This window comes from Emericellopsis atlantica (genome assembly GCF_019669845.1).
Source record: "Emericellopsis atlantica unplaced genomic scaffold F5Z01scaffold_13, whole genome shotgun sequence".
Classification (NCBI taxonomy): Eukaryota; Fungi; Ascomycota; class Sordariomycetes; order Hypocreales; family Bionectriaceae; genus Emericellopsis; species Emericellopsis atlantica.
In genome coordinates this window covers 379,247-403,727 of record NW_025764715.1, presented here as the reverse complement: position 1 = coordinate 403,727, position 24,481 = coordinate 379,247, and the positions used below count along the sequence as shown (strand labels likewise).

Below are 24,481 nucleotides of genomic sequence, written 5' to 3'. Positions count from 1 at the left end.
CCGGAAACACAGCGCCAAATATCCGCCTTTCTCCATGAAGACCTCGGAAATTTCCTGCATTTCGGAAACTTGCGCAGATTATCTTCTTCAATGTTTCATGGACCACAATCGTCCCCGCCGCTCATGTGAGCAATGTCGAGCCAAGAAGACAAAATGTTCGGGAGAGCGCCCGCAGTGTTCTCACTGCAGACGACAGGGAAAGCAATGCATCTACCGTCCCCGTAACAATCATCGTCCGACGACGTTGCCGCGACCATCGTCATCCCCTCAGCGCGTCGCAACCACACACGACGCGAGATCACCAGCTGACCTGTTCGACCACGTCCTGCAAGTCTACCAAGCATCTGTCTACTGTCAGCCTCTACCACTGTTCAATCCAGCGACGTTACGTCATGCGCTCCCACACTTTCCCTCGTACCTGAGATCTGCGGTGCTCGCGCTTACCTTACGGCTGTCCAATCATCCTGCCCATCGCATTCTGCCAGAGGAGGCATCGAGTCTGTACACATCTACATCCCGCAATGTGGTCTTGCAAAAGGCCATGCAGGGTGATGCGTGCCTTCAAGTCCGACAGACGCTGTGCTTATTAGCTCTGGGTGAGATTTTGGACGGGTTGCACGTGCAAGCATTTGCTACCGTTGGAGCCGCCGCCAGATTGGAAGCCATCAAGCTGAGGACATCGACAGCACAGGAAGACGACGAGCTTCGATGCCACTGGAGCATCCGCACCCTTGACAACGCGTTTACTTCTACGCCAAACATGAATCATCCGACTGCTCCATTGCCCTATCCATCAAGCCCCGAGCGGCCACTTCCCACAGACATTATGGCAGCCAGAGAGGAAGACATCTCCAACCGACATGAGATCAGAAAGGGCGAATCCGAGGTCATCGCCAACTACTTGCAAGCCTTTCAGATGTGGAGCAAAGTCGCCTGGTATTTTGAGGACATGCGCCTTGGGAACCGAGAATCACCCTGGCTGGCCTCGTCGCGGTACCATCAGCTCACAGCGGATCTCTACCAGCAGCAAGCCGATCTCTCTGACTTGCATCTATATCGGAATGTCGGCTTCTCTCGTCAGAATCCTGCAGATTTACGCAACCGACAAGACTACTGGATCCCATGGATTTCGATGCAGATTGGCGCGCACGCCACACCAGCTGTCCTCAATAACCCGTTTGTTCAACTGTTTGTCCTGCAAAGTGACAAGGGACTGTGTCAGCCACGTTCATTCCTCCAGCAAACGGTCGACCAAGCCCTGTTTCACTCTGCATGGGTGGGACGACTGCTTCGCGAATGTGACAGACTGGAGTTGCCAATCGATGATCCCATCCTGGGCCAGATGATTGCGGCGACTGCAACCATACCATTCCTGTTCCGCTTCTCGAGAGACGCAAAGGTCTCGCGTAGAGCGGCTATAGATTTGCAAACGTGTCTCGACTGTCTGGCGCAGCTGGCAAAGACCTGGCCCCTCATCGCGAAGAAGCATGCGTGTCTGCTGAACCTGCAGAGTACCGTGGAGCAAGATGGACAGCTGCGCCTGCAGCCGGAAGCACTCTGGTATGTCGTCTGCGGAGACTTTCTGGACGAACCCAGTCGATCACTCTCGGAAGCGCAGATTCACATCACGACGAGCTTCATTGAGCCTGTTGGGGACACGATCCCAGGGGAGGAGAATGAGCTTCAACCAGATCACTACAACTGGGCTGACTACTTCGTGGACAGTTTCATGGTTGATAATTATCTTGTTGGTTTGGAGCCATAAAGTATGTCTTACACGAAAATATTACGGGCCGTCGTGCCATTCACACCACCACCGCTATTCGTCCTGTTCATCTGGAACGCCGCCGCGTCGATGCGGTCCCAGTGCAGCTGCGCCCTGTCGCTCCTGAGGTCCAGCTTGTGCCCGCATCGATGCCACAGCAATGCGTCCTCGCTCGGCGTTTCGGAGCAGCACGATCCCCAGCAGGGCATGGGATCAATGAACGAGGTGAAGTGCGTTCGACTGCGCGTGCGATCAATCATGTGCATCATGGTCGCGACCGACATTTCATGAAACGTGTCGTGGAAGACGCGCTCGACGAGGAATATGTAGTCCGCAAAGAACCGACGTGGAATGCAGTAGATATCGGACCAACCACGACAACCAGCCCGTTTCTCCTTGGAGTAGCGCCTTGGGCTGGCCCCGACCTCGCCATCGTCAGCAAGCTCGGGGGGTTGCAGACGGATCGCCCTGCCCACGGCAGTGAAAAGGTCCTCTGCTGGGCGTGTTCCCACTTGTCCGCCGGGATCGTTTCGTAGCATCGAAAGTTGGGACCCCCGTCCATGGGAATGGCCATCCTGGTCATGTCCATACCCATAGACTCCATAGGTGTGACCCACGCGTCAAAGTGGAAGAAGAGCATGCCGTCAATCTCCGGCTCGTACTCCAGGATGAGTTTCATGGTCTTTGCGACGGGCTCTTGGGGATGGCCCGTGTTGACGTGCTGGTCGTGCGTCATATTCAGGAAGCTCTCGGGCTCGCCCTCGATCGAGTCGCGCATGGACAGATGCATGGTGTGGAAGAATGGTTCGTACTTCATGATGGCCGGTATGCGCTCGGGGATCGCGTGGTTCCAGCGGACAAAAGCCATTGTGTTTCTGAAGGGCGAGTCCAGCAGCACGCTGTGGCTCACGTCGTCGTCCTCCTCCCTCAGGGTGATATCGGGCACCCACAACAAGATCACGACCAGCATCGTCTGCAAAAATGCCCCGAGGAGACTGATTTTGGGCCACTTGCCCATCGCTGCAGAGAAGAGATAGGAGCACCTGCCAGCAGGTTTGGACTCTGCTGGCCTGGGCGGCGGCGGGTTCCGGATGTAGATCCAGGACGCGATGACAACAAGCAGCGTGCCGGGGATGGCCAAGAAGCCTAAATGCGTGTGGAACAGGATAGTCAAGACGTACAAGAGGATACCGGTCGCCGAGGCTGTCGCGAAGCACTCGACGACGGCATCGGCATATTTATACACCGCTGTGATGGCCAATCCGACAAAGACATTGCTCACGATGACGAGAATGGCACCGAGCCTGTCGAAGCCGTGGAGAAAGATAGGCTCCTCTGGGCTCACCACGCGCACGAGCAGATGACCACAAAGATTGAACAGAGTGCCCGCCGCATACAGGGTCATGTTGTTCGCGTGCAAGCTGCAGCTCTCGCGCTGGAGCAAGACCTGGTTGTACACGCCCGCCAGAGCGCCGAGGAAGACGTGGAACATGATGAGCATGTACGTGAGAGGCGTGTAGGTCGTCCCCGAGTCCGGTGTGTACTGCGTCACGAGCAGACCGCAAAGTTGCAGTGCGATGGCGAGCCACTGCATGCGAGAGACGTTGTTGGCCTCTGTCTCGACTATAGTACTCCACTCGCCGTGATGCGACTTGGGAGTGAAGATATTGAGATTCATAGACTTGTTCTTACGAGGATGGTTGCTGATGCCCTTGTTCGCTGTCGCCGTGAAAGCGAGCATTGTTCCGACGAGAGGTCGCAACTTGAATGTTGGAACACAGGCGGCGATGATGATGAGACCGTTCTCGGTGCCAACCCACCTGCTCGGGGCTTATACACTTGCCATCAAGGCATAGTACAACTGCTTACGTTCGGGTGTATTCAAGGAGGTTACACTCCTCGATGGCCAACAAATTTGAGTCACTGCTCCGGTCCCGAGCTGGCTTGTTAAGGGCTGGAAGCTCTCGTGTTGTTAGTGACATGGACGGGGATAAGTACATCACCCAGCTCACGTGCGACCAACTGTCATTGAGTGGAAGCCAATCGCGAAGTGATTTGCAGTGTGTTCGCGGGGCTTTCTGCAGAGGCTCTTTCTTCTCTCGCATGGGGCATGGTGTATATTCCAAGTATGGCTTGTCGCCCGGACCAACGCATACGCACGCTGCATGCATCCATGCAGCCAAGGACCAGATCATCCGGTAATCTACTCACGGATAGTATGCCCTTGTTCCCCTGGACAAAGATATTCAAGCTTCCACCACCTTTGAGTTGCTGCTCCCCAGACTGACGCCAACTACCTCCCACTAGACACAAGATCGCACTCCTCATTCCCGCTCCTCACATGCAATTGAGACGTCACCTGTGCTATCATGATTTTTGATTCGATCACCTTGAGCCTTCTTTTCATCGCTCTCGCTACATTCGTATCTGCCAAGCTATTGTGGGAGCTTGTCTTCTCCCCGCTTCGAGCATTCCCTGGCCCTTTTCTGGCCAGGTTCACGGATGGATGGCGTTCGTATCTCACCACTCTAGGCAATGTCGACCGCAAGCATCTGGCGTGGCACCATAAATGGGGCAGTGCCGTTCGTGTTGGACCGAACGCCATCAGTCTCAACGACCCCGATTTGATCAAGACCCTCTACGGAACCAAGAATCCATGGCGCAAGGTGAGCGTCTCCGACCTTGTCAGGGATTGAAAGACAGTCGCAGACTGACCGCATGTGATAGAGCGACATGTACCGCCCGAACGACGTCGTTGTCAATGGCGCGCGCATCCAGAACATCTTCAATACGCAGGACAAGAAGTTCCACGCCAAGTACGCTCGGCCAATCGGTGGGTTCTGGATCCTATCAAAGGTTCTTGAACTAGAGCCCCTCTTTGACGAGACGCTACGGTTACTGGTCAGCAAGCTGAATGAAGAATTCATGCAGAAGGGAGCTGTCTGTATGATGGACAATTGGCTGGCTTACTGTAAGAACTAGCCATGTCGAGCTCGACAACGACGCCCGCTTCACATACAACATGCTAATGTGCATAGTCGCATGGGATGCTGCTGCGAATGTGTCATTCGGACGGCACTATGGCTTCATTGAGGAGGGCGAGGACGTCGGCGGCATCATCAGCGAGTCGACAGCCGGACTGAAGTACTTTAGCGCGGTGAGTCAAGCCACATTGCCATGCGCGAGATGGCCAACGTCAACATAACAAGTCACCTAACAGCGTCTTCCTCTCAGATCTCCCAGATCCCCTGGCTCGACAACTGGCTGGACAAGAACCCCTGGTATCGCATCGGCCCCAGACCACTCGTCAACGGCTTTCTCTACACCGTTCGCATCCTCAGCGAGTACCAGCAGCAGGTCGCCTCGGGTGCCGTCAAGCGGAAGGAACAAGACCTCTTCATTGACAGCTACAATGGCCTCAAGGAAAAGTACGACTTTGTCGACGACCAGCAGGTGATCAATTGGCTCATGCTTAACGTGCTGGCGGGCGGAGACTCCACGGCGGGAGCCATGCGGCCCATCTTCTACCACCTCGCCAAGAACAGTGACAAGTACGAGAAGTTGGTGAGGGAGCTCGATGGCGCAGGGCTATCGTTCCCAGCGCAATGGAAGGACTGCTCGAAGCTGCCGTACCTGGACGCTTGTATTCGCGAGGCATTCCGCGTGAACCCGGCAGTCGGACTAATGCTCGAGCGGGAGGTGCCGTCTGATGGCTTCACGATCCCCGACGGGCGCTTCATCCCCGCGGGGACCAAGGTCGGCCTCAATCCGGCGGTAGTGACGCGTGACAGCGGGGTCTTTGGCGAAGACGTCGAGAAGTACGTGCCCGAGCGTTGGCTTCAGATGGAGGGCGAGAGCGACGTCGATTTCGCAACGAGACTCCGACGAATGCAGGAGGCGACGGATCTGATGTTTGGGGCGGGCAGCCGGGTCTGTATGGGGAAGCACTTGGCGCGACTGGAGATATACAAGCTTGTCGCGACGCTATACAGCACTTTCGATGTGTGTCCCCCCCCCCCCCCCCCCCCCCCCTGAAACGTGTTTGCACGCTGACAAAGTATCAGGTGAAGCTGAAGGATCCGGGGCACGAGTGGACGTATTGCAACGCGTGGTTCATGTACCAGAGCGACATGCCCATGGTGCTAACAGCACGATAAGAAGTTTCATGATACGTATGACCATATGCTACGCAAGATTAAATCAAAGACGCCCGAGGGAAATATCATCGCTGCTCTCCCTGTCCCCATCCTTTGGCACTACCTGAAGTTTAGGCTCGTGGCCTTCTTTGCTGTCCGAGTGCAAGTCTAGCTTTGAATCATTCGTTATGGCGGAGTCGACACGGTCAGGGTCACTCTCGTCTGGCAGCCTGTAGAAGCTGCTGGAGAGATGTCGCCGAGAATTGGCTGCTGCACTGCTCACATTGTCGTCGTGTCGCGAGACATCGCCTCCACCGCTGGCGCCATGCCTCATTGAATATCCTGTCGACGACTCCCCATTGCGGCGTCCGCGAAACCACCGCAGAATCTTATTGAGCACGGGCAGCATGGTTGGTAGGCAAGCTGAGGTGATGCCTGCGGACATTTCGATGGCTGTCCAGCCAACAGTCGGGGTGAGCGTGTAAGTAGGGTCCGTTTTGCTGTATGTAAAGAGAACGCTGGTACGGTAGGCCGACGCAAACACAACGCTGTCGATGTTAGTTGATTATCGAGAAGGTATGGGGGTAGAAAGAGGTATGTGCGTACAAGGACCCAAGCCCAAAGGCCGCCGTCAAACCAAGTTTTTCGCGCATTTTCAAGTTCAGCCGCCACACCTGCGGAATCGGCATCAGCAGAATGATAAGATCTGTGAAGATGGTCGAGATTGCGTTGGCGATCCACGTGCCAACCTGATTGATGCAGTGGCCCGGAAGGTCCGGATACCACAACTTTTCGACGGGGACGCAAATGAAAACGAAGAGAAAGGTGATGCAGACGACCCAGGCCATGACGAAGACGCCCACGATCCACGCCATCCTCTTGAAGTACGGGAAGCGGAAGATTCGGTAGTACATGAGGAGCAGGCTCAGTTTCGTCCACCCCAGGTTGAAGGCGTAGAGGATCTCAGCGACGACGAGCCACTTGGCCATCATGACAATGTCGGCCGGGTCAACGAGGTCGGCATGAAGGCCCATGCCGCTGGCGTGCATTGCGAAAATGAAACCGACAACGATGAGGTTCCAGCCCTGCGTCCCAGTGGTCAGTCAGCCGCTCGTAGAGCTCGGGTTCGCAAGCGCCACACCATCGAGAAGAGGATCATCCAGTCGTCCCACCAGAGCTTTTGGGAATTCAAATGGCGGCTCAGCACGCGCAGGGCAGTCGAGCACAAGGCGAGGACCGTCATGGAGACGACGACCTGGACGGTCCATGGTTGGAGGTTGTCAGGGTTGAAGCCTGGCAACCCAGGTAGCTGGGATTCTGGGGGGATCGGCATGTTCAAGGACAAGGGCGCTGGATGAGCAAGGCGAGAATCGGTCAGAGGCGTTGCGACATGTCGAAAGGTAGTCGGATTGGGATCAGTCGTCGAAGTGATGGACTGCCCATGCGCGTTGCAAATATACTTGTACAGTCCGACGTCAAAGATGAGGTGCGTCGAGAAGAGGTCACAGGACTGCGGGCTATCCTTGATTACATACGTCTGCGGCCCCCAAACTTTTCAACCTACTAGTAATCAAGTAACTAGTGAGTTAGTAACCCAGCCGTGCCGCCAGACCCCCTTGCATGCCGCATCATAATGTGATGCGTTCCCTGTACCAGACTGGATTGCGGACACGTTCTTCTGCAGGGCACGCCCACATACAAACGGGTCACAGACTCGGCCGCTCTAGCAACTGCCGCTGGTGCCGTTCGAGTCTCAGACTCAGCCGACGACGGGCTGTTCAAAACTTCAGAATGCCGGCTTTCGAGGTAAGAGAAAATTTCTCGTACAGAACACTTGCGCGCGAACCCTGGTGAAGGTTGTGCCCAATGTGGACTCGCTCTTCCTGTTGGACCTGTCACTGTCGAGACTGAACGCCCTCTGGAGCTTTCAAGCGACAATGGCCCACCGATAATATCACCGGATACTTCCCCCGGGCCGCGTTTTGGACTGGTCCGTCCCACCCGCTTCTCCAGCAACTCACAAGCGGCCGTCAGTCTGTCCCGCCGCTCCAGTGCCCTCTGTGCTAGACGGCTCGTGCGGGAGCACTTCTCCCTCCGTGCTCCATATCACTGCTAGGCTCGTGCTAGAGCAATACTAGCGCGCAAGGAGGCCGTTTCCCCGCAGAACCCCTCCAGCAAGCAGCATGAGGTCTCTGGTTATAAACTTGTAATTACGTATGGCGCATTGCCAGCTGTCCCGAGCGGAATCGTGCTCCCGCTCTCGACGATCCTCATGTCGATTGACGCCTCACCTCTGATTAAGATACTCCGTACTCAGCACACTTCCTCTCGCCTCTGTCACCGTCACCGTCACCGTCACCCTCTCATTAACCATGGCTGCGACCACAACTGTCAACGTTCCCCATCTGGGTGGCATTAGTGCCGGTTACCGTCTCTCGGGCGACCGTATCGAGCCGGCCAAGCCCACCGTTGTGCTCATCAACTCCATGTGCACAACCTCCTCGCTCTATAACACCCAGTTTGAGAGCGCCTCACTGACCAGCGCTGTCAACCTCCTGGCCATCGAGCCCCTCGGTCATGGCGCCACAAGCAGCACCACAGAGCACTTTACGTACTGGGACTCGGCCGTCATGGCGCTGCAAGTCATGGAGGCTCTAGGTGTCAAAAAGGCTTTTGCCCTGGGCACGAGCCAGGGAGGCTGGGTAGTCGTCCGCATGGCACTCCTGGCACCTGAAAAGGTCAGTGCCGTTCATAATTACATATGCCACGTGTACTACCCTGCATATCGCCCCGGACATCTTCCGCTGACATGATTCCGCGCTCTGCAGATCCAAGGCCTTCTGCCATTGGGCACATCCATGGACTACGAGTCCTCCGCCTCCCGCGAGAAGGGTTGCTGGGATCCCAAGACCCAGCTGATGCCCTTCTACGAGAAGTGGTCCACGCCTTCACCTGACTTTGTCGTCGACGAAGTCTGGCGAGGCATGGTCGCCCAGCTTGGCTTCTCTGCCGCTGTCAGCCAGGAGACACTGTCTTTCTGGGACCAGACTCTCAAGGAGGTCTACAGCGGCGAAGCCGGGCGGAAGAAGCTCCGCATGGCCCTTATCAATCTCATGGAGCGCGATGGGCTTCTGCGCCGTCTCCAGGACGTCAAGTGCCCTGTCTATTGGTTGCAGGTCGGTACTTTCCTTGACCCCGTCGATGCGCGACATTATTAATGATTCGTCAACTCACGCGTGAACAGGGCCCCGAAGATCCCGTATTTGGCAAAACGGTCCCCGCCGAACACATTGAAATGTTCACGGCGTCGCCCGAGGCGACATTGACATTTGTCGACGGCGCAGGTCACTACCTCAACGCCACGAGCCCTAATGAGACCGAGGAGGCCATCCTCAAGATGGTCCGCAAATACGCCTAGACGCTTATGATCTTAGCATCAGAGCCTTTCACTTGCGTGACTGCTGGTTGAAATGTGTGCCCATGATGAATCATAAATGAGCTTGTCGGGTTGGGTACGGAAACTATTTCTGCAGGCATGGCTTTGGGCGAGAATTTCTAATTCATAATTCAGAGATATGAATTAGTATTTGTGTTTATTTTGTGCCTATCTCCACATGGACGTCAGCCGCACTTCTTTTCGCTCAAGCCACTCATTTCTTCTCCTTCAGCTCTCATATGCCCGCATCAAGGCCCATTCGGTCCAGATAATGCTCCTTTGTGATTGATCGGCTCATGGGATCGGCAAAATTCCTTCTCAACCTCTATTTCCTTGCTTACACTAATCATGCCTTTCTTTTTCCCCAAGCGGGTCCATTTCCTGGGCAGCCATCTCCGCAATCGGATGACGTGAACTTGATTACCGGGCCCCGGGATCAGGCCCTGGTCAATCTCGGTCCAATGGATAGGAAACTTGAAGGGTGCCGATGTACTTGTACAAGGGTCTTGGCTTCAAAGTTATTAGCCTCGGCAGTACGGAGGACGAGTTCAAAAGTTATGCGTTGACGCTAAAGGCGCTAAGTCTGCATGTCGTTTAAATCCAGCTAGCTTTGGTGCAAATCCTACGGCTTATCCTGGCGCCCCTCGACATACTCATTTCCACCCTCTAATTTAATAATCTTCCTGACGTGTCTTAGAACACGCTCAATCCAGCGTTAAATCTCGGCCTAAGGCAGGTCGTTCCATGCCTTCTGCTATCTCGCGATAGCATCAGACCGTGTTTTAGGGGCCCCTTTCTTAGTAATATATCTCTTAATCTATAGCTAGGCCGGTTCGATTATATTAAGGTCCGGCGAGTTACCACACCACTCAAGGCGGCGCATACCTTCGAGATCGTATAATTATTATTATATGTAGTGGGCGTGCGCCGGAGCCTTATCTTCTTAAACCACTATATCCGGCCTCTCGAGGGCATATTCCTTCGCGAACGGCAATAGCCTTGGCCCAAGAATATGCTTACGATAGCGATACTAATCAATACTACCTTTCCCGCCTCTCGTAAGCTTCCCGGTCGCCTTCGTGAACCGCTAGGTAGGCTTCTTACCAAGTATCTTCTGCCGTAGATTAAGGCGGCTCATCTTTATCGAGAGCTCCCAGGCTTCCTTCGCGGCAGGCTTAAGGGCCTTATTTATAGCCTTAAGTTCTTCCTCAGCAAGGCGTTTCTCAGCAGCAGTCTCCGGGCACTAATAATAGCAGGGGCCTTTCTTATCGTATAAAAAGCTACCCTAGAATATAAACTCTAAAGAGCCCTTCTAGCGCTCACGGATATAGCTCTTATTCACCTTCTCTTCAGGCGTTCGCTAGAGCCTATAGGCACCACGGCGATATAACAACACCATAGAGGTCTCGTCAGACCATATCACAGACTTCTAGTCCTCGAGGGTCTAATCTTGCCGTGCCAGGCACCAATTAAGGCGTTCTTTCTTTATCCGAGCAATTAGACTAGGCTTCCTCGTCGGCTTCGTCTTATAGAAGCCAGCGGCGTGGAGCACACGCTAAACCGTAGTCGCTGAGATCTCGATACCTAAGAGGCTAAGGTCGCCGGCGATATCAGCAGAACTCTTCTCTCTTCCGTATCGATCGCGGCGTATAATATTCAAGATTAGCTCTTTATTCGAGGATTATTTCGACGGCCGGCCAGATCGAGGTTAGTCGCTAATATCGGTATCTTAAAGCTTCAAAGGGCGTTCGGCTAGGTCGAATCCAGCCTCGCACGCTCTGCCGTAGATACGGTTAATCGTGCTTGGAGTCAGGCCTGTGATAGAGGCAACCTCTTTAGTAGTCATACCGCTAGCCTTTATACCTATAACCATCCCCCTCGTTGCAATATTAGTATACGGCATAATCGCGGTCGGCTTCGTCAAAAAGTTTGATATTCCAAAGTATATGTCGATTCATCAGTCAAAGAGGGGTTATAAGAGGGGAATTTTTACACCAAATTTAGTGATAAACTTCCCGGGGGGCTACTTCGGGCTAGACGCCAACTATGGCTAGTTTCTTGGCAACGCATAACTTTTGAACTCGTCCTCCGTACGCCGTAGATTTCTTTCTCGAATGGGCTCAGTATGTAGGGGTCTACCCTACAGACACTATCGCTTTATAATTCAAGACTATCGTTGTGTACATGCTATAGATCTCCTGCCACGAGAAAAATAGTTCAACTGGTATCGAATCTAGAAGGCCATTTCAAGTCTGTGTCTGCCTTAATAAGATATCCGGTCTCCTATCAACCGCTCAATTTAAGAGCACAAACGCATCAAGTGAGAGTCAACATCACAATGAAAAATAACAAATGTATTAGAGCCAGACAATTACGAAACAGCACCAGAAATGACAAGGATCAACAAGGAAAACAAGCGTCAATGCGTCAGAACCAGAACAAAATCACGCCTTCGCCTGCTCCCAAGACTTGTAGTGAGCTTGAAAGCTCTCCTCGACTGGGCGGTACTTGAGGCCCAACTCCCGGATGCTTCTCCCGTTGTCGACCTTGAAAGGTGTGCTAAGATTTGCGGCGGACCACTTCTTCGTAATGCCAATAAAGGGGCCAGCGGCGTAGACCATCAGCCTTGGGAGGTTCCGGCTCGGCAGCACCTTGGGGTTCTTATGCACAGGGCGCACGAAGTTGGCCATTTCTAGCAGCGAGATGGTACGGTCGCCTGAGACAATGAATCGCCCCTTGACACTTGTGTCCTCTCCCGCCTTGACATGGGCTTGGGCAACTTCCCGCACGTCGGCAACGGGGTACGAGAGGTCGGCAACGCCCATGCGGTTGTCGCCGCGGTACATGGCCTCCAGCATGTGCAGGCTGCCTGAGATTGACTCTGGAGTCAGTGATGGACCCACGACCAGGCCCGGATTGATCACCACAAGGGACCAGCGGCCCTGAAGGTCATGCATCTTCCAAGCCTCACGCTCAGCCACCAACTTGGAGTAGGCATATGGATAGTGGGTGACGCTGCTGCTCTCGTTCCAGCACGACTCGGTGAGGATTTGCTTGGGGGCTTTGAGCACATCGGCATTGTCGCCATACGTGGCGGAGACTGAGGGAAGACGTGTTAGATCATTGGCCAAGACAGGGGGACAGGAACATGGAGGCTGCTGATCACTGAACTTACCAGACGAGGTGAGAACAACGCGTTGGACACTCTCCGTCTGGTTGACAGAGTCCAATACGTTTTTGGTCCCCTGGAGTGCCGGCTCAACGCAGTCTTTAAGGCCATCTTTGATCTGGTCGGGTAGGAGGAAGGGTGATGCGACGTGATAAACAACCTGACAGCCCTTCATGGCCTCGGCGAAAGAGCCTTTCTTCATCAAGTCGGCCTCAAACAAGCGGAGGCGGCCAGGAAACTGATTCTGGAGGTCCAAGAGCGGCTTGCATTTTCTTTCGCTTTTGAGTGAGCGAACGGTGGTGTGAACTAGGTGGCCTCGTTCGAGGAGTAGCTTAATCACGTAGATTCCGACGAAGCCCGTGCCACCGGTGACGAGTGATGCCGACATTTTGGTTGTGGTAGCTGTGACGGAGGTTGGGGATTCGGGTTATGGTGTAGCTGACGATTGGATTTGCTGGAGGATGCCGAAGCAAGTGATAAATTGAAGAAACATTGGCATTGATATACTTCATCGGACATCATGACAGTCACTTGTGTATTTTGCTGCTTACTTACACGACGTGTTTGATATATCGGAGTTAAAGAGCATTAAGCTACTGCCGGAATTTAAGCACTGCAAAAGCCGGAAAGCTAGGCCAAATGCGTATCGAGGCCAGAAACTTTAATACTGTCGGCTTCTTGGCGTGGGACTGGAGGTGTGAGTTTTTCGGCTGTATGTATCCTCTCTCTCGGCCCCTGGATTTAACTTGCTTGATAATCAGATGGAACATTTACATAACAGACCCGAAGCAATGCCAGGCGAATACCCTGTACAAGCTATTCAATAAACGTGTTCGTCATCCACGCTATTCTACCATTAAAATGAAGTTCTCAACTTCTCGCACATGATTGCGTCAGCTGAGTCCTCCATGGGGTAGGTAAGCAGTAATTCGAAAATTTCGCCAACAGGCGTCATATCGCTGGGCTCAAGGTTTTTGAGTAGCTTAGACAGCCCAAGACTTAGGGCAGCACAATTCATTGCGTCCCAAAATAGTCGGTCAATCGGCAAAGTCTCGACAATGCCCGCTTTTTGCCGCACTTATTTACGTGACAGCATTGAAGTTAGGGATGTATTGTCCATTAACGCCATTGCGCGCAGTCGTGTGGTGATACTAACGGGACAGCTCAATGCATCGGTCACAGCAGCAGCGCAGTCCTGGTACTGTTGGAGCCATGGCGTTCGAGACCAATGGGTTCCTCGGTGCAATTAACGTTACAAAAACAGCTGCAAACCCCCAAACGGAAGTTCTTGTTGAAAACTTGAATTGAAGTGAGTCAAGTCCTGTGGAGGTTGAGTGAATCAACATTCAGACGCCTGGAAGCCACGAAGTATCATTGGTGTTCCGGCTGGTCAATGTCATTAATTGGCAACCGTGGATCGGCGAAAACGCCCACGTTTATTTCTCGATCTCTGAAAATCAAGTTTTGCTGCTTTCAATGTCGCCGACTATCGACCATCGATAATGTCACCGACTCCGTGTCTGCAGGGTAACCCACCCACGCGCCTCTTGTGCGTAACTCATGTACTTGTCTGCGTTGCTATACACGGCCGTGTTCTGCATCTTAGTGAGAATAACTGCTCTTTATTTATCACCGACATTACGTACACACCAAGACTGAAATTAAGGCCCCGAGTACTAAATTCTGCGTATTTGAGATCAGGGTATTTATAAGCTTCGTGACAACCACGGAGGCTCTGTATTACATGCATTCCTCCACACTCTACAAAGTAATTATATCAGGAGCTGCTACGCACCGTCTTCTCCTTGATTTCTTTCTAAAATTACAGTAAATAACCAAGCAATGACTTACTGCAGAAAACCTCGCGACAACATTAGATGATCGGACGCATACAATGGAGCTCCGCACTCGGCCTATCACATTGAGCCCACCCACTCAAAAGGGAAGTAAGTTAAACAACACGAGTCAAGGCCGGCGGCTGCCACCACTTGTTCAACTATCCGCTGTTGTGTGTGAAATTGACGTCTTGAGGTCAGATTGCGCGGTCTCCCCTTGAATACGCGCTCCTCTGAATCTGCTCCACAGTGGCTCGGCGTCGGCGTCTCGTCACTCTCGTCACTCTCGTAGCACCTCGGGCGGAGGAAGCATAAGTCTACATGGACAAGTAGTGGACACGTCCGCAGGCAAACATTGGCCAACATTAGTTATAGGGTGCTGAATCGTCGAGCATGTCTCAGGCTGGGCTATCCAGGATTCTTGGTATGAATCACGTATATACCACAGCATATCCATATAAGGGCAGTAGAAGGCCTGTTCTGTGAAAACTTTCATTCGGCCCCCATTTGGAACACCGCGTCAGGCGAAAGAAGGCATGCTCTCCCAGCCACTGACTACCACGTCTAGCTTTTCCATATAATTCACTTCTCCTGTTGGGTCGAGATCATCCATAGCCCAGGCCGTCTGGATCATGTCCTTCAACATCGCCGCCCCCGCCATGAGCTGACTTCCCTGCGTCTTCTCAAGGCAATCGAGAATGATTATTCGCTGCTCATCTGTCCGCGCCTCGCATGCGATGATGAAAAGTGGGAAATTGTACTTGAAGACACCCATTGTCGCCAGGATAGCAAAAGCCGCACCAGCCCACATCTCGAGCTTTGGTGAACTCCCCGAGAAGTGTCGAGACGCCTTCTCCAAATAGATCAGTGCTGCGAGCCGATAAATTTCCATGACAGCAAACTCGCGGCGCTGGCTGGACTGCAACTCACTCAAGTCCATTCGCTTATCTTCCAGGACGTGACTGCCGTTGCATATGCTCTCCAGCTCGTGCTCAAGACTCTCGAGCTCCCTTCTGTATTGAGAGCTGTGATATTGGGGACGGGATGAATCGACGATACTTTGAAATACATCCGCCAACAACCACAGGACGCTGTGGCTTGAGGACAATCCATGGGTCATCTAAGAATGATGTAAGTCGTCAGCACATGTTACAGATGTTGTCCGTCTTTGTCAGCCCCAAAACCAAAGATTTAGGGGCGACTTACCGAAAGATGCTGGACGACGGTTGTCATAGTTTTGGTATTACCACGCACGTCGTCTTGAGGGTGGCTGGAACTAACTCCTCCTGCCACTGTAGATCTAGCTTTTGTCCGCCAATGTCTGAGGCTGAACTGGGCCGACACATCGTGGTGGTAAAGCCAGTTTGTGACGCCGATGAACTCACTGGAGACGGTCGTCTTGTCTAGATCTCCAGCCTGAATGAGCCTTTTAGCGCCGCTGAGATACAGAAACCATGTTCCTGCCATTCGATAGTTCCCGTGAATCTGTAACAGGCCACGTGTCAGTAATCTGGTACGTGGCATATGACAGGAACTGTATCATTCATGGAAGTTGATTGACCTGAGGAATTGGGCGACTTGCCTCCAGTGAACAGAGCAACATGCCAGCAGCCACATGTTGAGTAACCTGTGAGCCTTTGATCCCCATACTCGCCGATTTCTCCAGCGCACGTAAGGCTGCGCCTTGAAGTTTGATGGTTTCTTCGGTTGGGCCGTGCCGAAAAAGAGAAGAGATAGCCAGAGTAGCATACAGGACGCCTCGCGTTGCTGCCGAGTCGTCGTGGAGAGCCAGCCGCGTGAGGATGCCAAGAAGAGTCTGGGACATAACGTCGCACGAAATGGCGGACGAAGCTATGAGTTGAACTGTACGCTCGAATGAGTTACCCGTCATCATGTGTAGACTGTGATGCACGGCTTACAATATTGGAGCAGAGTTTGATGAGACGCATCAAGCCTTATAGGAATCCATGACAAACGCGACGTAAAGCACAGACGCGAACGGGCAGGCTTAGAGACCTCACCTTGTTTGTAAGTGCTTAAGGTCAAACTTTTCCTGCCACAGGTGGAAGACGACTCACCACGGATTACTTGGTCTCCTGAGATGTAGAGATGAGTGCGAATGTCTTCGATTCCAACATTCATCCACCGAGAGGCCTTGACCTGAGCGGCAGGGAGGCGTGAAGCAGGACGTGTTCTAGGACCCACAATCGATCTCTTTCTATCGTTCGGTTTTGGCCATGACAGGCTTTGCTTGTATGCTGGACATGACCTTTGTGCCTGCTCACAGCTCGTGCAGTGCGGCAATTTTCGGTCGCATCGAAGCTTTCGCTCTGTCGCGATTGCCCACTGAATTAGCATCCATGAACGACTGCTTGTATTTGAGATCGGGGGGGTTCACTCACCTCTGCAGGGTGGACAGGCTGGCCGAGCCATCGACCATGAGCAGGCAGCGATCGAATTAAAGCGCCGTGCCGTCGGTTACCGGTTGAGGTCACAGCCTATTCAAACTAGCGCAAGTGTTCGAAGCGCTGAAATGAAGTAGTTGCCAATATCCCTAATCTGGCAAAAGACCTTTGTCACGGTCGCCGCCTGTTTTGATCAAGGCAAGCGAGCTGTGCGATGAGGGATGACGACTGGAGGTTGTTTGCTTGCGGAGGCAGCGGAGCTTACAAATGCTGCATTGAGGCGCGGACATTACCAGGTAAGACACGATCCCTGTCGGCCTGTCCCCACCGTATATCCTTTTCTGGGGCTTTGGCAACTTTTCCCGAAGCTAATGCCGCTCTACCGGCGGACTCTTGCCTTGTTCACGAATTGAGCTCTTGGATATTGAAGCCGACAGATACTGCGTCAAAGGCCGGGAGGACTCTGAGGATCACAAATTCCTAATTAGCAAATAGCTTGGTATGATTACCAATGCCATCTGATTCTCGGAGACTGAAGTTGCAACAGCCCAGGAACCGTGCGTATAAATATGCTCACCCTGCAGCGACAACTACATACCAAACCACTCAGTCTCAAGTTCTCATTGACTACCCAGCTCGCTTATCACACAAAACCGAACAAATCCCCTTTGAATATCTTCGTCCTCCAGACTTATTTTCCAGAATGTCTTCTTACGTTGTTGTAGGAGCATCGCGTGGCCTGGGTGTGAGTCTAAATAAGACACAGCTTGCTGATGTAGTCGCGTACTAACGAATCGCGCCCACCAGTTTGAATACCTTAGGCAACTTTCTGAAAACCCCGAAAATATTGTCGTCGGTCTCGTCCGAAATGTGCAAGCCACCAGAGACAAGGTTGCTGCTGAGATCGATCGACCCAATGTCCATATTTTCTATAGCGACCTGAGCGACTACAAGACACTCCCTGTATGCGGCATCCGGATAGTACCATTAAAATTACTGACCACGGCACCAGGGAGCTGTGGAAGAGACCTCCAAGGTCACTGGCGGCAAGCTGGATGTCCTCATTGCCAACGCGGCCGTTGGCGGTGACTACTTTGATCTAACGCTGAGCGAACTGTACGTGGACGAGCTGCTCTGTGACACCAAGGAGAACTGACACGAGATATAACAGTGGAAGCGACCCTGAGAAGCTTGAAAAAGACTTGACGGATTGTTTCCGTCTCAACGTTGTCGCGCAAGCCCACGCGGTCAATGCCTTCATGCCTCTCGTCTTGCTGGGCAAGACCAAGAAGGTGATCGTGATGACGACTGGCATGGCTGACGTGGACTTGGTGAGAAAATACGATCTCTGGATGGGCGTGGGCTACTGTGCGTCGAAAGCAGCCCTTAACATGATCATCGCCAAGTTCAGTGCCGAGTACCGCGAAAAGGGAGTCCTGTTTCTGGGCATCTCCCCAGGCGTGGTCGATACAAGTGCAAGCGACACCAACGGCGGTGAGTCCTTACGTCGCATATTAGTGTGTGAAATGACATTTCTGATGATCTTTTAGCAAAGGATGCCGTGAATCGCGCTTCGTCCGCGCTGGGCGCGAAGCTGCTCGAATACGAACCAGAGTGGAAGGGCCCTATTCAAACGGAGGAGTCAATCAAGAAGATCCTGTCCGTGACTGACAAGGCGACTGCTGAGGATGGCAACGCTGGCGATTTCGTATCTCACTTGGGTAACAAGAGGTGGGTGTAAGCTGCGTGAGGCGCCATTGCACAGCATGGACCACAACTGAGGCAGCCACTGGCTTTCACACATGTGGGAGGTTGAGCTTCAGTGAGTGAAGTGTAATAGGACATCATGCACTCGACTAGGAGGCATGTCCAGTGAAAGTTGGCATTAAAGAATGTATTTCTGGCAGTAGTTGGCACGTCAAATAAAACTCAACATGTACCCTGGTCGAAATTGCTACCGAGTGCAACACACTGTCGTCGAAGGAATAGTACAGTCCACCCAGAACCGATCAGCAACTGGAGATTGCATTTACACAGTCGTCTTGCGGTCATGGGAAGACTCAACCTCGGCGGTCTCCACCTCGGCCTGCTTCTCATTCTCGATGTAGTCGACGTGGGCGACCTCGGCATTATCGCCGTCGAAGATCCTGGCAATCTCCTCCAAGGTGGGACCCTTGGTCTCGACGTAGAAGAAGTAGACAAAGGTGAGCTCCACAGCGATCCAGACCTAAAAAAGAATGCGTTAGCTTGTCGTTCCCAGGAATGATCTATGTAGAAGCACAGGACGCCACGTACCGTGTAGAAGCACCAGAAGTTCCAGTTGTGGGGAAGGTTCTGGAGGGCAATGGGGTTGGTCTCGTTGCCGATGGTGAGGGCAACCTGGATGAAGAAGTTCATGATCATGAGACCACGGGCACGGAGCCTGAAGGGCAGGATCTCCAGAGCGTAGGCAACAATCAGACCAGACCATGCAATCGAGTAGCACACGTCAAAGAGCCAGACGAGGGCGATCTGGGGGTAGCCAAGGCGCTGGATCTCGGTCTTGCCGGTAGCCTCAAAGCGAGAAGCGACAATGGTCCAGCACAAGAAAAAGACCAACATGCCGACAGTGGCTGTCAAGAAGAGCGGGCGACGACCGAACCTGTCAATACCACAAGAGCAACCAATGGCAACGAATAGCTTGAGCATGTTCTCTCCACCGTTGAGACCGGTCTTGGCAGCCTGATCCGTGATACCGGCGCCCTCGTAGATGAGGTTGGAGTAGTTGCTGATGAGCGCATTGCCGGAGTACTGAGAGATGATACCGAGAGAGATGAGGATCATAAGGCGGTAGCGGTTTCCGGGTGTCTTGAGGAAGTCGAGGTAGCTGCTGTTCTTCTTGGCCTGGTACTCGAGGGCAATTGTGTCCTTGATCTCCTTGTACTCAAACTGCACCGTTGCGTTGGTGGTGTCGCCGTTGGCGTGGTACTTGGCAAGGATTGCGAGGGCTTCGTCGTGGCGCTCGCGGGACATCAACCAACGGGGCGACTCGGGAATCCACCAGATGAAAGAGAGCTGAATGATGGAGGGCACGGCCTGGATGAGGGTGATGCTGCGCCACGACCAGTTGTTGTTGATGTTAATCGTGCCGAGGCCAATGAAGGAGCAAACTAAGGGAGTATTTCGTCAGTCTCTCAATTTTCTTCATTCCATGCTCGAAAAAGGGTCACTCACTGGTCGCTCCCAAGTTCCAGAGACAGTTGTAGATGGCGGTCACGATACCACGGTGCTGAGGGTGGCAGATCTCGGTGAGCAGGACAGGGCAAGCCAGCTGGGCAAGCGAGTTGCCGAAACCGACGAGGAAGCGGCCACCAAGGTACACTGCAAGCGGTATTGTCAGCTACGGAGATGGAGGAAGAGAGGGAAGACTGGAGCCACGTACTGCCCATGCCGTTGGTAAAGGTAGAGAGGCAGGCACCAAGAATCATGATGAGACAACCGACAGCAATGGGAACCTTGCGACCAAAGTGATCGGCCATGAATGGGCTGTCGTCGAGAGCAGACGTTAGCGAGATGATCCAACATGTTCTATCCACCTTGGCGCCTGGGACTTACGCGAATGGGAAACTGGCAATGCTACCAATCTGGTAGATGGCGTTGAGAATGCCCAGCCTCGAGCCCGTGGGGTGGTCAAAGTAGTCCTGCCAATCGTCCATGACTTGGGAAGCGTTCAACATGGAGCTGATGGCTGGTTAGTCCCTATTCCGTTCATTGCGGCAGCTTGCGGCTTGCTTACCCATCGTAACCGGTCGTGGCAGAGCAGACGCAAAGAACAGTGGCAAAGAGATAGAGCTGACGCATTCCAGGGTCCTTCCACCACTTGACCTTGGCCAGGTGAGGGGCCTCGGCCTGGGCGATGGCGGCATCCTGCTTCGCGCTGCCGAATGCGAGCACCATGATGATAGTTGCTTCGACGTGCTGTCTATGGATCGGAGTTGGAACGGTTGAGAGAAAGGAAGATGGCCGCAGCGAAGGACCAGTAGCGAGTACCACGATGCAGGGAGACGAGTGGACGATGGGATCGTGGCAGCGGGCAGGTTTTATATACTGATTCCCTGAGGAGAACAGGCCCGAGTAACCCCAAGGACGACTGCATGCATGTGCAGTTAATATCAATCAAATCTGAAAGCCCCGGGAACGGGCATGATGCAGATGCGCACTTGGCATGGCATTTACCAGGAGGTGTCTGCTTTGCCATGGCCCGAGCCTTCTGTTTGGTCGGCTAATCTGGATGGCGCGACCTCAAAGCGTCGGAGTGTGGCCTGAGATGGCCTGGAGAGGCAGAGATCCACTCCGTACGGCCAGTCAGGGCGGGTTGGATAAATGAACGTGGGAATGCGTGGGCCGAATTCCCCAAACTCCCCACACTCCAAGGTTAAAGTCGCGTTTTACCCGGATCAATCAAAGCCTGGGCTTGTGGGGGACTCGCCCGCTCTCCAGACTCCAGGATGGCTGCCCACAGGCGTTTCGACACAGACACAGCACAGCAATACGCGGGGATTATAGACTAGTAGAATAGAGTCGAGCAGGACTCGATCGAGCGAGCACATGGAGACTGGAGACGAGTCGGGGCATTCCGAGGTCGTGGACAGTTTTAGGGGCCCCCCCCTTTACGTTATTGCCCGTGCCCCCTACCTGCGGTCCTGCGCCGCCAGTCCTCTATTTTCGGCCTGACCATCTGACAGTCGGGGCCTGAGGCTGCCGGATCGCACTGTCAGCTCTCAGACAGACACAGCGGGACAGCGGCGCGTCGGATCAGACGGCCACCCAGCTGCCAACTGTCAGCCCTGCCATCCCCAGAGCCCCTACATGTATGCACAGACTGATGAACATTGCGCAAGTCACGTTGTTATAATTGCGCCGAGACGAGACGACGATTCTTGGCGTCGAAACATTCAATGTTGGGCCTTGGCTGGGCCTGCGTGATGTGGCAACCACGCGGTCGCGACAAAAGAGCCTCAAACATCTCCGTACGCAAATGATGATGCTCACATTCACAGCTGGCCCGGCACGCCACGCCTCATTGTTTTTAACCGGCACGGTACGTACATGTACGACGGGAAGTACACATGCCCAGCCGAGCATGCAGACCCGATTGGTTCGAGATCGTACGTAGTGTACGCCTCTGCCGCCACCGGACCAACTTGTTGGCGTCGTGATCGTGCCTAATAACAGTGAACGCGTTGGAGGCGACGGGCAGGCTGAATTTCGAAATGGAGCTTTGTCAAAAGCATATTATTTTCCGGACGGCCACTTACGCCCACGACTTTTGGTCCCCTGGCTGCACGCGGACGAGTGGGCCTCGCGTGCGTGTGGAATCGCTGGCGGATGTTGAGACACTGGCGGCTACGCCCTACCGAAACAACAAATAGCCTAAATTGTCAAGGCCACACCAGAACTGGCTTCACAGCCTCTCCCAGCCGCATGTCCTCCAGGGCCTTGCCGAAATCAGAGACATTGTAGAACTTCATAATCTTCTCAAAGGGAAAGAGGCCCTTCTTCTTCCACGCGATCATGTCGAGCGCGTACTGCTGGGGGACAACATCCCCCTGCACGCAACCCAGGATCTGCTTCCCACTGTTCATCAGGTCGAGCATGGGGATATCCCAGGTGTCAGTGGGAGCCGACATGCCTACAGGTATGATCTTGCCGCCATTGCAGGCAAAGTCGTATGAGGCACGAGCGAGAGCCCGGACCCCAGTCGTGTCGAGCGACACGTGCACACCGCGCCCATCAGCGATTTTGCGCACTTCTGCGGTTAGGTCAGTCGACTCGTCAGACGTGGTCACGGTGTGCGTGGCGCCGAGTGTCTTGGCTAGCTGCAGCCGAGACTCGTTCTTGTCAACCGCAATGATCCGTCGACAGCCTCGCATGCTCGATGCCTAAGGATGAAAAGAATCAGCTCTGTCTCTCTCTCTCTCTGTCGCGTTCCCCCCCTTCTCCCTCGTACCTGCTCGCTCGAGCGTGCTGTAACTGTCAACGACCCGTTACTCACCATGATAGCACTTAGTCCAACACTACCGACACCGATGATGGCCACGTCTTGCCCAGCTTTGACGCCCCCAATGTTCAGCATTGCTGCACTCCCAGTCTGCACGCCGCAGCCGAGGGGCCCGAGATACTTGAGCTCCTCGTCGCTCTCGACCACACCGCGTAGATTGACGAGGCACCTTGCCTTCACGACCGCCCGGCTTGCAAAGCTGGACTGACAAAAGAAAGAACCGCCAATATCGTACCTGTCGCTGCCCTCAAGCCGATAGACCTCCCTGTCGGCCACAAAGTTCAGACGGAACATGTCTGCGCAGTGTGCTGGATGGTTGTCCTCGCAGGCGTAACATGTACTGCAACTTGTGAACGACAGCAGGACGGGGTCGCCCACAGACAACTGCGACACTGAAGAGCCAGTCTTCTCGACGTATCCTGATCCTGGTAGCGGAAAGAAGTAAGTATCAGCGCCATTAGCGAGAGATACGAGAGTAGAAATACCTTCATGTCCCAACACCCGAGGATAGTAGACGGGGCTGCCGACGTTGTCGCCTAGTGCTGCTGGGGCGTCTCCAATGTGCACGTCGGCCAAGCAAATGCCGCTTGCGATGATGCGGACGAGCACTTCATCATCTAGCAGCTCACGCGACTGGACCGACTCCAGCTTCCATTGCCCCTCGCTCAAGGGGCCGTGGGTGTGACGTTCGGGTCTAGACTAGCTACCGGGTAGATAGAATAGAAGTCGGGTTTGAACTGAGTACACTAGGATATCGTTGACTTGAGCGGTCGGGTCACAGTCTATGTGCGAGATAGTGGATCTTGCGTAGATAATTGTATTGATAGCTAAGGAGCTGGGTAGAGACTGACTATAGTGAAGCGTAGCTCCCTATATACTAAGGTGATTATTGTTCCCGATAATAATCTATTCTGCTTATTCGTAGTGATCCGTGATAATCGCAATAATCGCGGGCGCGATTATTCGTATAAGTGATAATCATGCTATGAGTGGGTAGAAAAAGTAGGGTGTGCCTGGAAGCACGTGAAGGCCGCATACTGGGTCGTAATATAATGCCCCTCCTTCCGAGATCTTATCCCTAAGATCATATATTACGCGCCCTTCCCTAATCCTATTGGTTCTAGTGAGTTTTCCTCTTCCTTATTCAATCTTCTTGCTATATCCGGCCGTGTCGCTAAGCGTGCGCAGAAATCGTCCTCTAACGCTAAGGAGCGTAAGATCCGTCTTCTTGAAACTATCTTTGCGTATTCCGTCGATATGCCTACTTGCTCTAACTGCGAGCGCCGTGGTCTCAAGACCTATCAGGTTTTAGCTAATAATTCCTCTCGTTACGCCGAGTGCGTTCGTTTAAACCGCTCGGCCTACGACGTTAGTGGGGTCTCCACCTCGTAGCTTCGTAAGATCGCCGAATAACACTAAAAACTCGAGACCGAGCTCGAGCGGGCGGAGGAAAAGGTCCTCCGTCTTCGAAAATAAAAGAAATTGTGGTTTGAGAAGATAATAAGAGCCGTGTCTCGTGGTATTAATAGCGTGGAGGAGCTAGAACGTGTGGAGCGCGAGGAGGCTGAGCGCGAGCAGAGGCGGTCAGAAGTATCGGGCTCCTCCGCTAATCGTTCCTTTACTAAGAACTTTTTAGAGCCTGACTTCATGTAGATATAGGATACTATATACGAGGATATGCCGTTAGATCCGTCG

General features: G+C 53.4%; 10 protein-coding genes across 10 annotated transcripts; 4 read left to right on the top strand and 6 right to left on the bottom strand.

Moving 5' to 3' along the window:
• Positions 1-97: 97 nt before the first annotated feature.
• On the top strand, positions 98-1,765 carry F5Z01DRAFT_622227 (uncharacterized protein; the record flags this gene model as incomplete). The annotated part of the gene is made up of 1 exon (XM_046261249.1): positions 98-1,765. The coding sequence occupies one exon, from the start codon at positions 98-100 to the stop codon at positions 1,763-1,765; it is 1,668 nt and encodes a 555-aa protein (XP_046118323.1).
• Positions 1,766-1,842: 77 nt separating this feature from the next.
• Positions 1,843-3,392, bottom strand: F5Z01DRAFT_607632 (uncharacterized protein; the record flags this gene model as incomplete). Its single annotated transcript, XM_046260775.1, is given in 2 exon segments — positions 1,843-2,208; positions 2,226-3,392. Coding segments are annotated over 2 exon segments (1,533 nt in total), but the record flags the coding sequence as incomplete, so codon positions are not given.
• A 256-nt stretch (positions 3,393-3,648) lies between these two features.
• On the top strand, positions 3,649-5,922 carry F5Z01DRAFT_687134 (cytochrome P450; the record flags this gene model as incomplete). Its single annotated transcript, XM_046266002.1, has 5 exons — positions 3,649-4,431; positions 4,493-4,736; positions 4,804-4,922; positions 5,000-5,767; positions 5,830-5,922. The coding sequence occupies exons 1-5, from the start codon at positions 4,135-4,137 to the stop codon at positions 5,920-5,922; spliced, it is 1,521 nt and encodes a 506-aa protein (XP_046118321.1). The 5' UTR covers positions 3,649-4,134.
• Positions 5,923-5,965: 43 nt separating this feature from the next.
• Positions 5,966-7,234, bottom strand: F5Z01DRAFT_622293 (uncharacterized protein; the record flags this gene model as incomplete). The annotated part of the gene is made up of 3 exons (XM_046261257.1): positions 5,966-6,449; positions 6,508-6,986; positions 7,043-7,234. 3 exons carry the CDS (start codon positions 7,232-7,234, stop codon positions 5,966-5,968), a joined length of 1,155 nt encoding a protein of 384 aa, XP_046118320.1.
• Positions 7,235-8,014: 780 nt separating this feature from the next.
• Positions 8,015-9,476, top strand: F5Z01DRAFT_104437 (Alpha/Beta hydrolase protein). The gene is made up of 3 exons (XM_046257348.1): positions 8,015-8,639; positions 8,730-9,077; positions 9,146-9,476. The coding sequence occupies exons 1-3, from the start codon at positions 8,274-8,276 to the stop codon at positions 9,317-9,319; spliced, it is 888 nt and encodes a 295-aa protein (XP_046118319.1). The 5' UTR covers positions 8,015-8,273; the 3' UTR covers positions 9,320-9,476.
• A 2,305-nt stretch (positions 9,477-11,781) lies between these two features.
• F5Z01DRAFT_636472 (dihydroflavonol-4-reductase) lies at positions 11,782-12,894 on the bottom strand (the record flags this gene model as incomplete). Its single annotated transcript, XM_046262212.1, has 1 exon — positions 11,782-12,894. The coding sequence occupies one exon, from the start codon at positions 12,892-12,894 to the stop codon at positions 11,782-11,784; it is 1,113 nt and encodes a 370-aa protein (XP_046118318.1).
• A 1,967-nt stretch (positions 12,895-14,861) lies between these two features.
• On the bottom strand, positions 14,862-16,781 carry F5Z01DRAFT_636471 (fungal-specific transcription factor domain-containing protein; the record flags this gene model as incomplete). The annotated part of the gene is made up of 5 exons (XM_046262211.1): positions 14,862-15,461; positions 15,548-15,826; positions 15,903-16,204; positions 16,261-16,709; positions 16,744-16,781. 5 exons carry the CDS (start codon positions 16,779-16,781, stop codon positions 14,862-14,864), a joined length of 1,668 nt encoding a protein of 555 aa, XP_046118317.1.
• Positions 16,782-17,313: 532 nt separating this feature from the next.
• Positions 17,314-18,487, top strand: F5Z01DRAFT_750292 (uncharacterized protein; the record flags this gene model as incomplete). Its single annotated transcript, XM_046267017.1, has 5 exons — positions 17,314-17,491; positions 17,554-17,709; positions 17,759-17,862; positions 17,918-18,240; positions 18,297-18,487. The coding sequence occupies exons 1-5, from the start codon at positions 17,450-17,452 to the stop codon at positions 18,485-18,487; spliced, it is 816 nt and encodes a 271-aa protein (XP_046118316.1). The 5' UTR covers positions 17,314-17,449.
• A 131-nt stretch (positions 18,488-18,618) lies between these two features.
• On the bottom strand, positions 18,619-20,895 carry F5Z01DRAFT_104318 (general substrate transporter). Its single transcript, XM_046257347.1, has 6 exons — positions 20,522-20,895; positions 20,341-20,466; positions 20,168-20,271; positions 19,960-20,106; positions 19,042-19,895; positions 18,619-18,973 (listed from the first exon to the last, which is right to left on the bottom strand). The coding sequence occupies exons 1-6, from the start codon at positions 20,680-20,682 to the stop codon at positions 18,776-18,778; spliced, it is 1,590 nt and encodes a 529-aa protein (XP_046118315.1). The 5' UTR covers positions 20,683-20,895; the 3' UTR covers positions 18,619-18,775.
• A 1,098-nt stretch (positions 20,896-21,993) lies between these two features.
• F5Z01DRAFT_743269 (putative alcohol dehydrogenase) lies at positions 21,994-23,874 on the bottom strand (the record flags this gene model as incomplete). The annotated part of the gene is made up of 4 exons (XM_046266893.1): positions 21,994-22,667; positions 22,781-23,211; positions 23,272-23,480; positions 23,825-23,874. 4 exons carry the CDS (start codon positions 23,872-23,874, stop codon positions 22,167-22,169), a joined length of 1,191 nt encoding a protein of 396 aa, XP_046118314.1. The 3' UTR covers positions 21,994-22,166.
• Between the last annotated feature and the right edge of the window lie 607 nt (positions 23,875-24,481).

Bases quoted from the DNA above. Each gene is read 5' to 3' on its own strand.
- F5Z01DRAFT_104318 (XM_046257347.1), bottom strand. From the start codon at position 20,682: ATGGTGCTCGCATTCGGCAGCGCGAAGCAGGATGCCGCCATCGCCCAG. The intron at 20,272-20,340 runs GTAAGTCCCAGG...TCTCGACGACAG, and splicing joins ATTGCCAGTTTCCCATTCGC to CCCATTCATGGCCGATCACT. The intron at 19,896-19,959 runs GTGAGTGACCCT...ATACTCCCTTAG, and splicing joins CTGGAACTTGGGAGCGACCA to TTTGCTCCTTCATTGGCCTC.
- F5Z01DRAFT_104437 (XM_046257348.1), top strand. From the start codon at position 8,274: ATGGCTGCGACCACAACTGTCAACGTTCCCCATCTGGGTGGCATTAGT. The intron at 8,640-8,729 runs GTCAGTGCCGTT...CGCGCTCTGCAG, and splicing joins CACTCCTGGCACCTGAAAAG to ATCCAAGGCCTTCTGCCATT. The intron at 9,078-9,145 runs GTCGGTACTTTC...ACGCGTGAACAG, and splicing joins GCCCTGTCTATTGGTTGCAG to GGCCCCGAAGATCCCGTATT.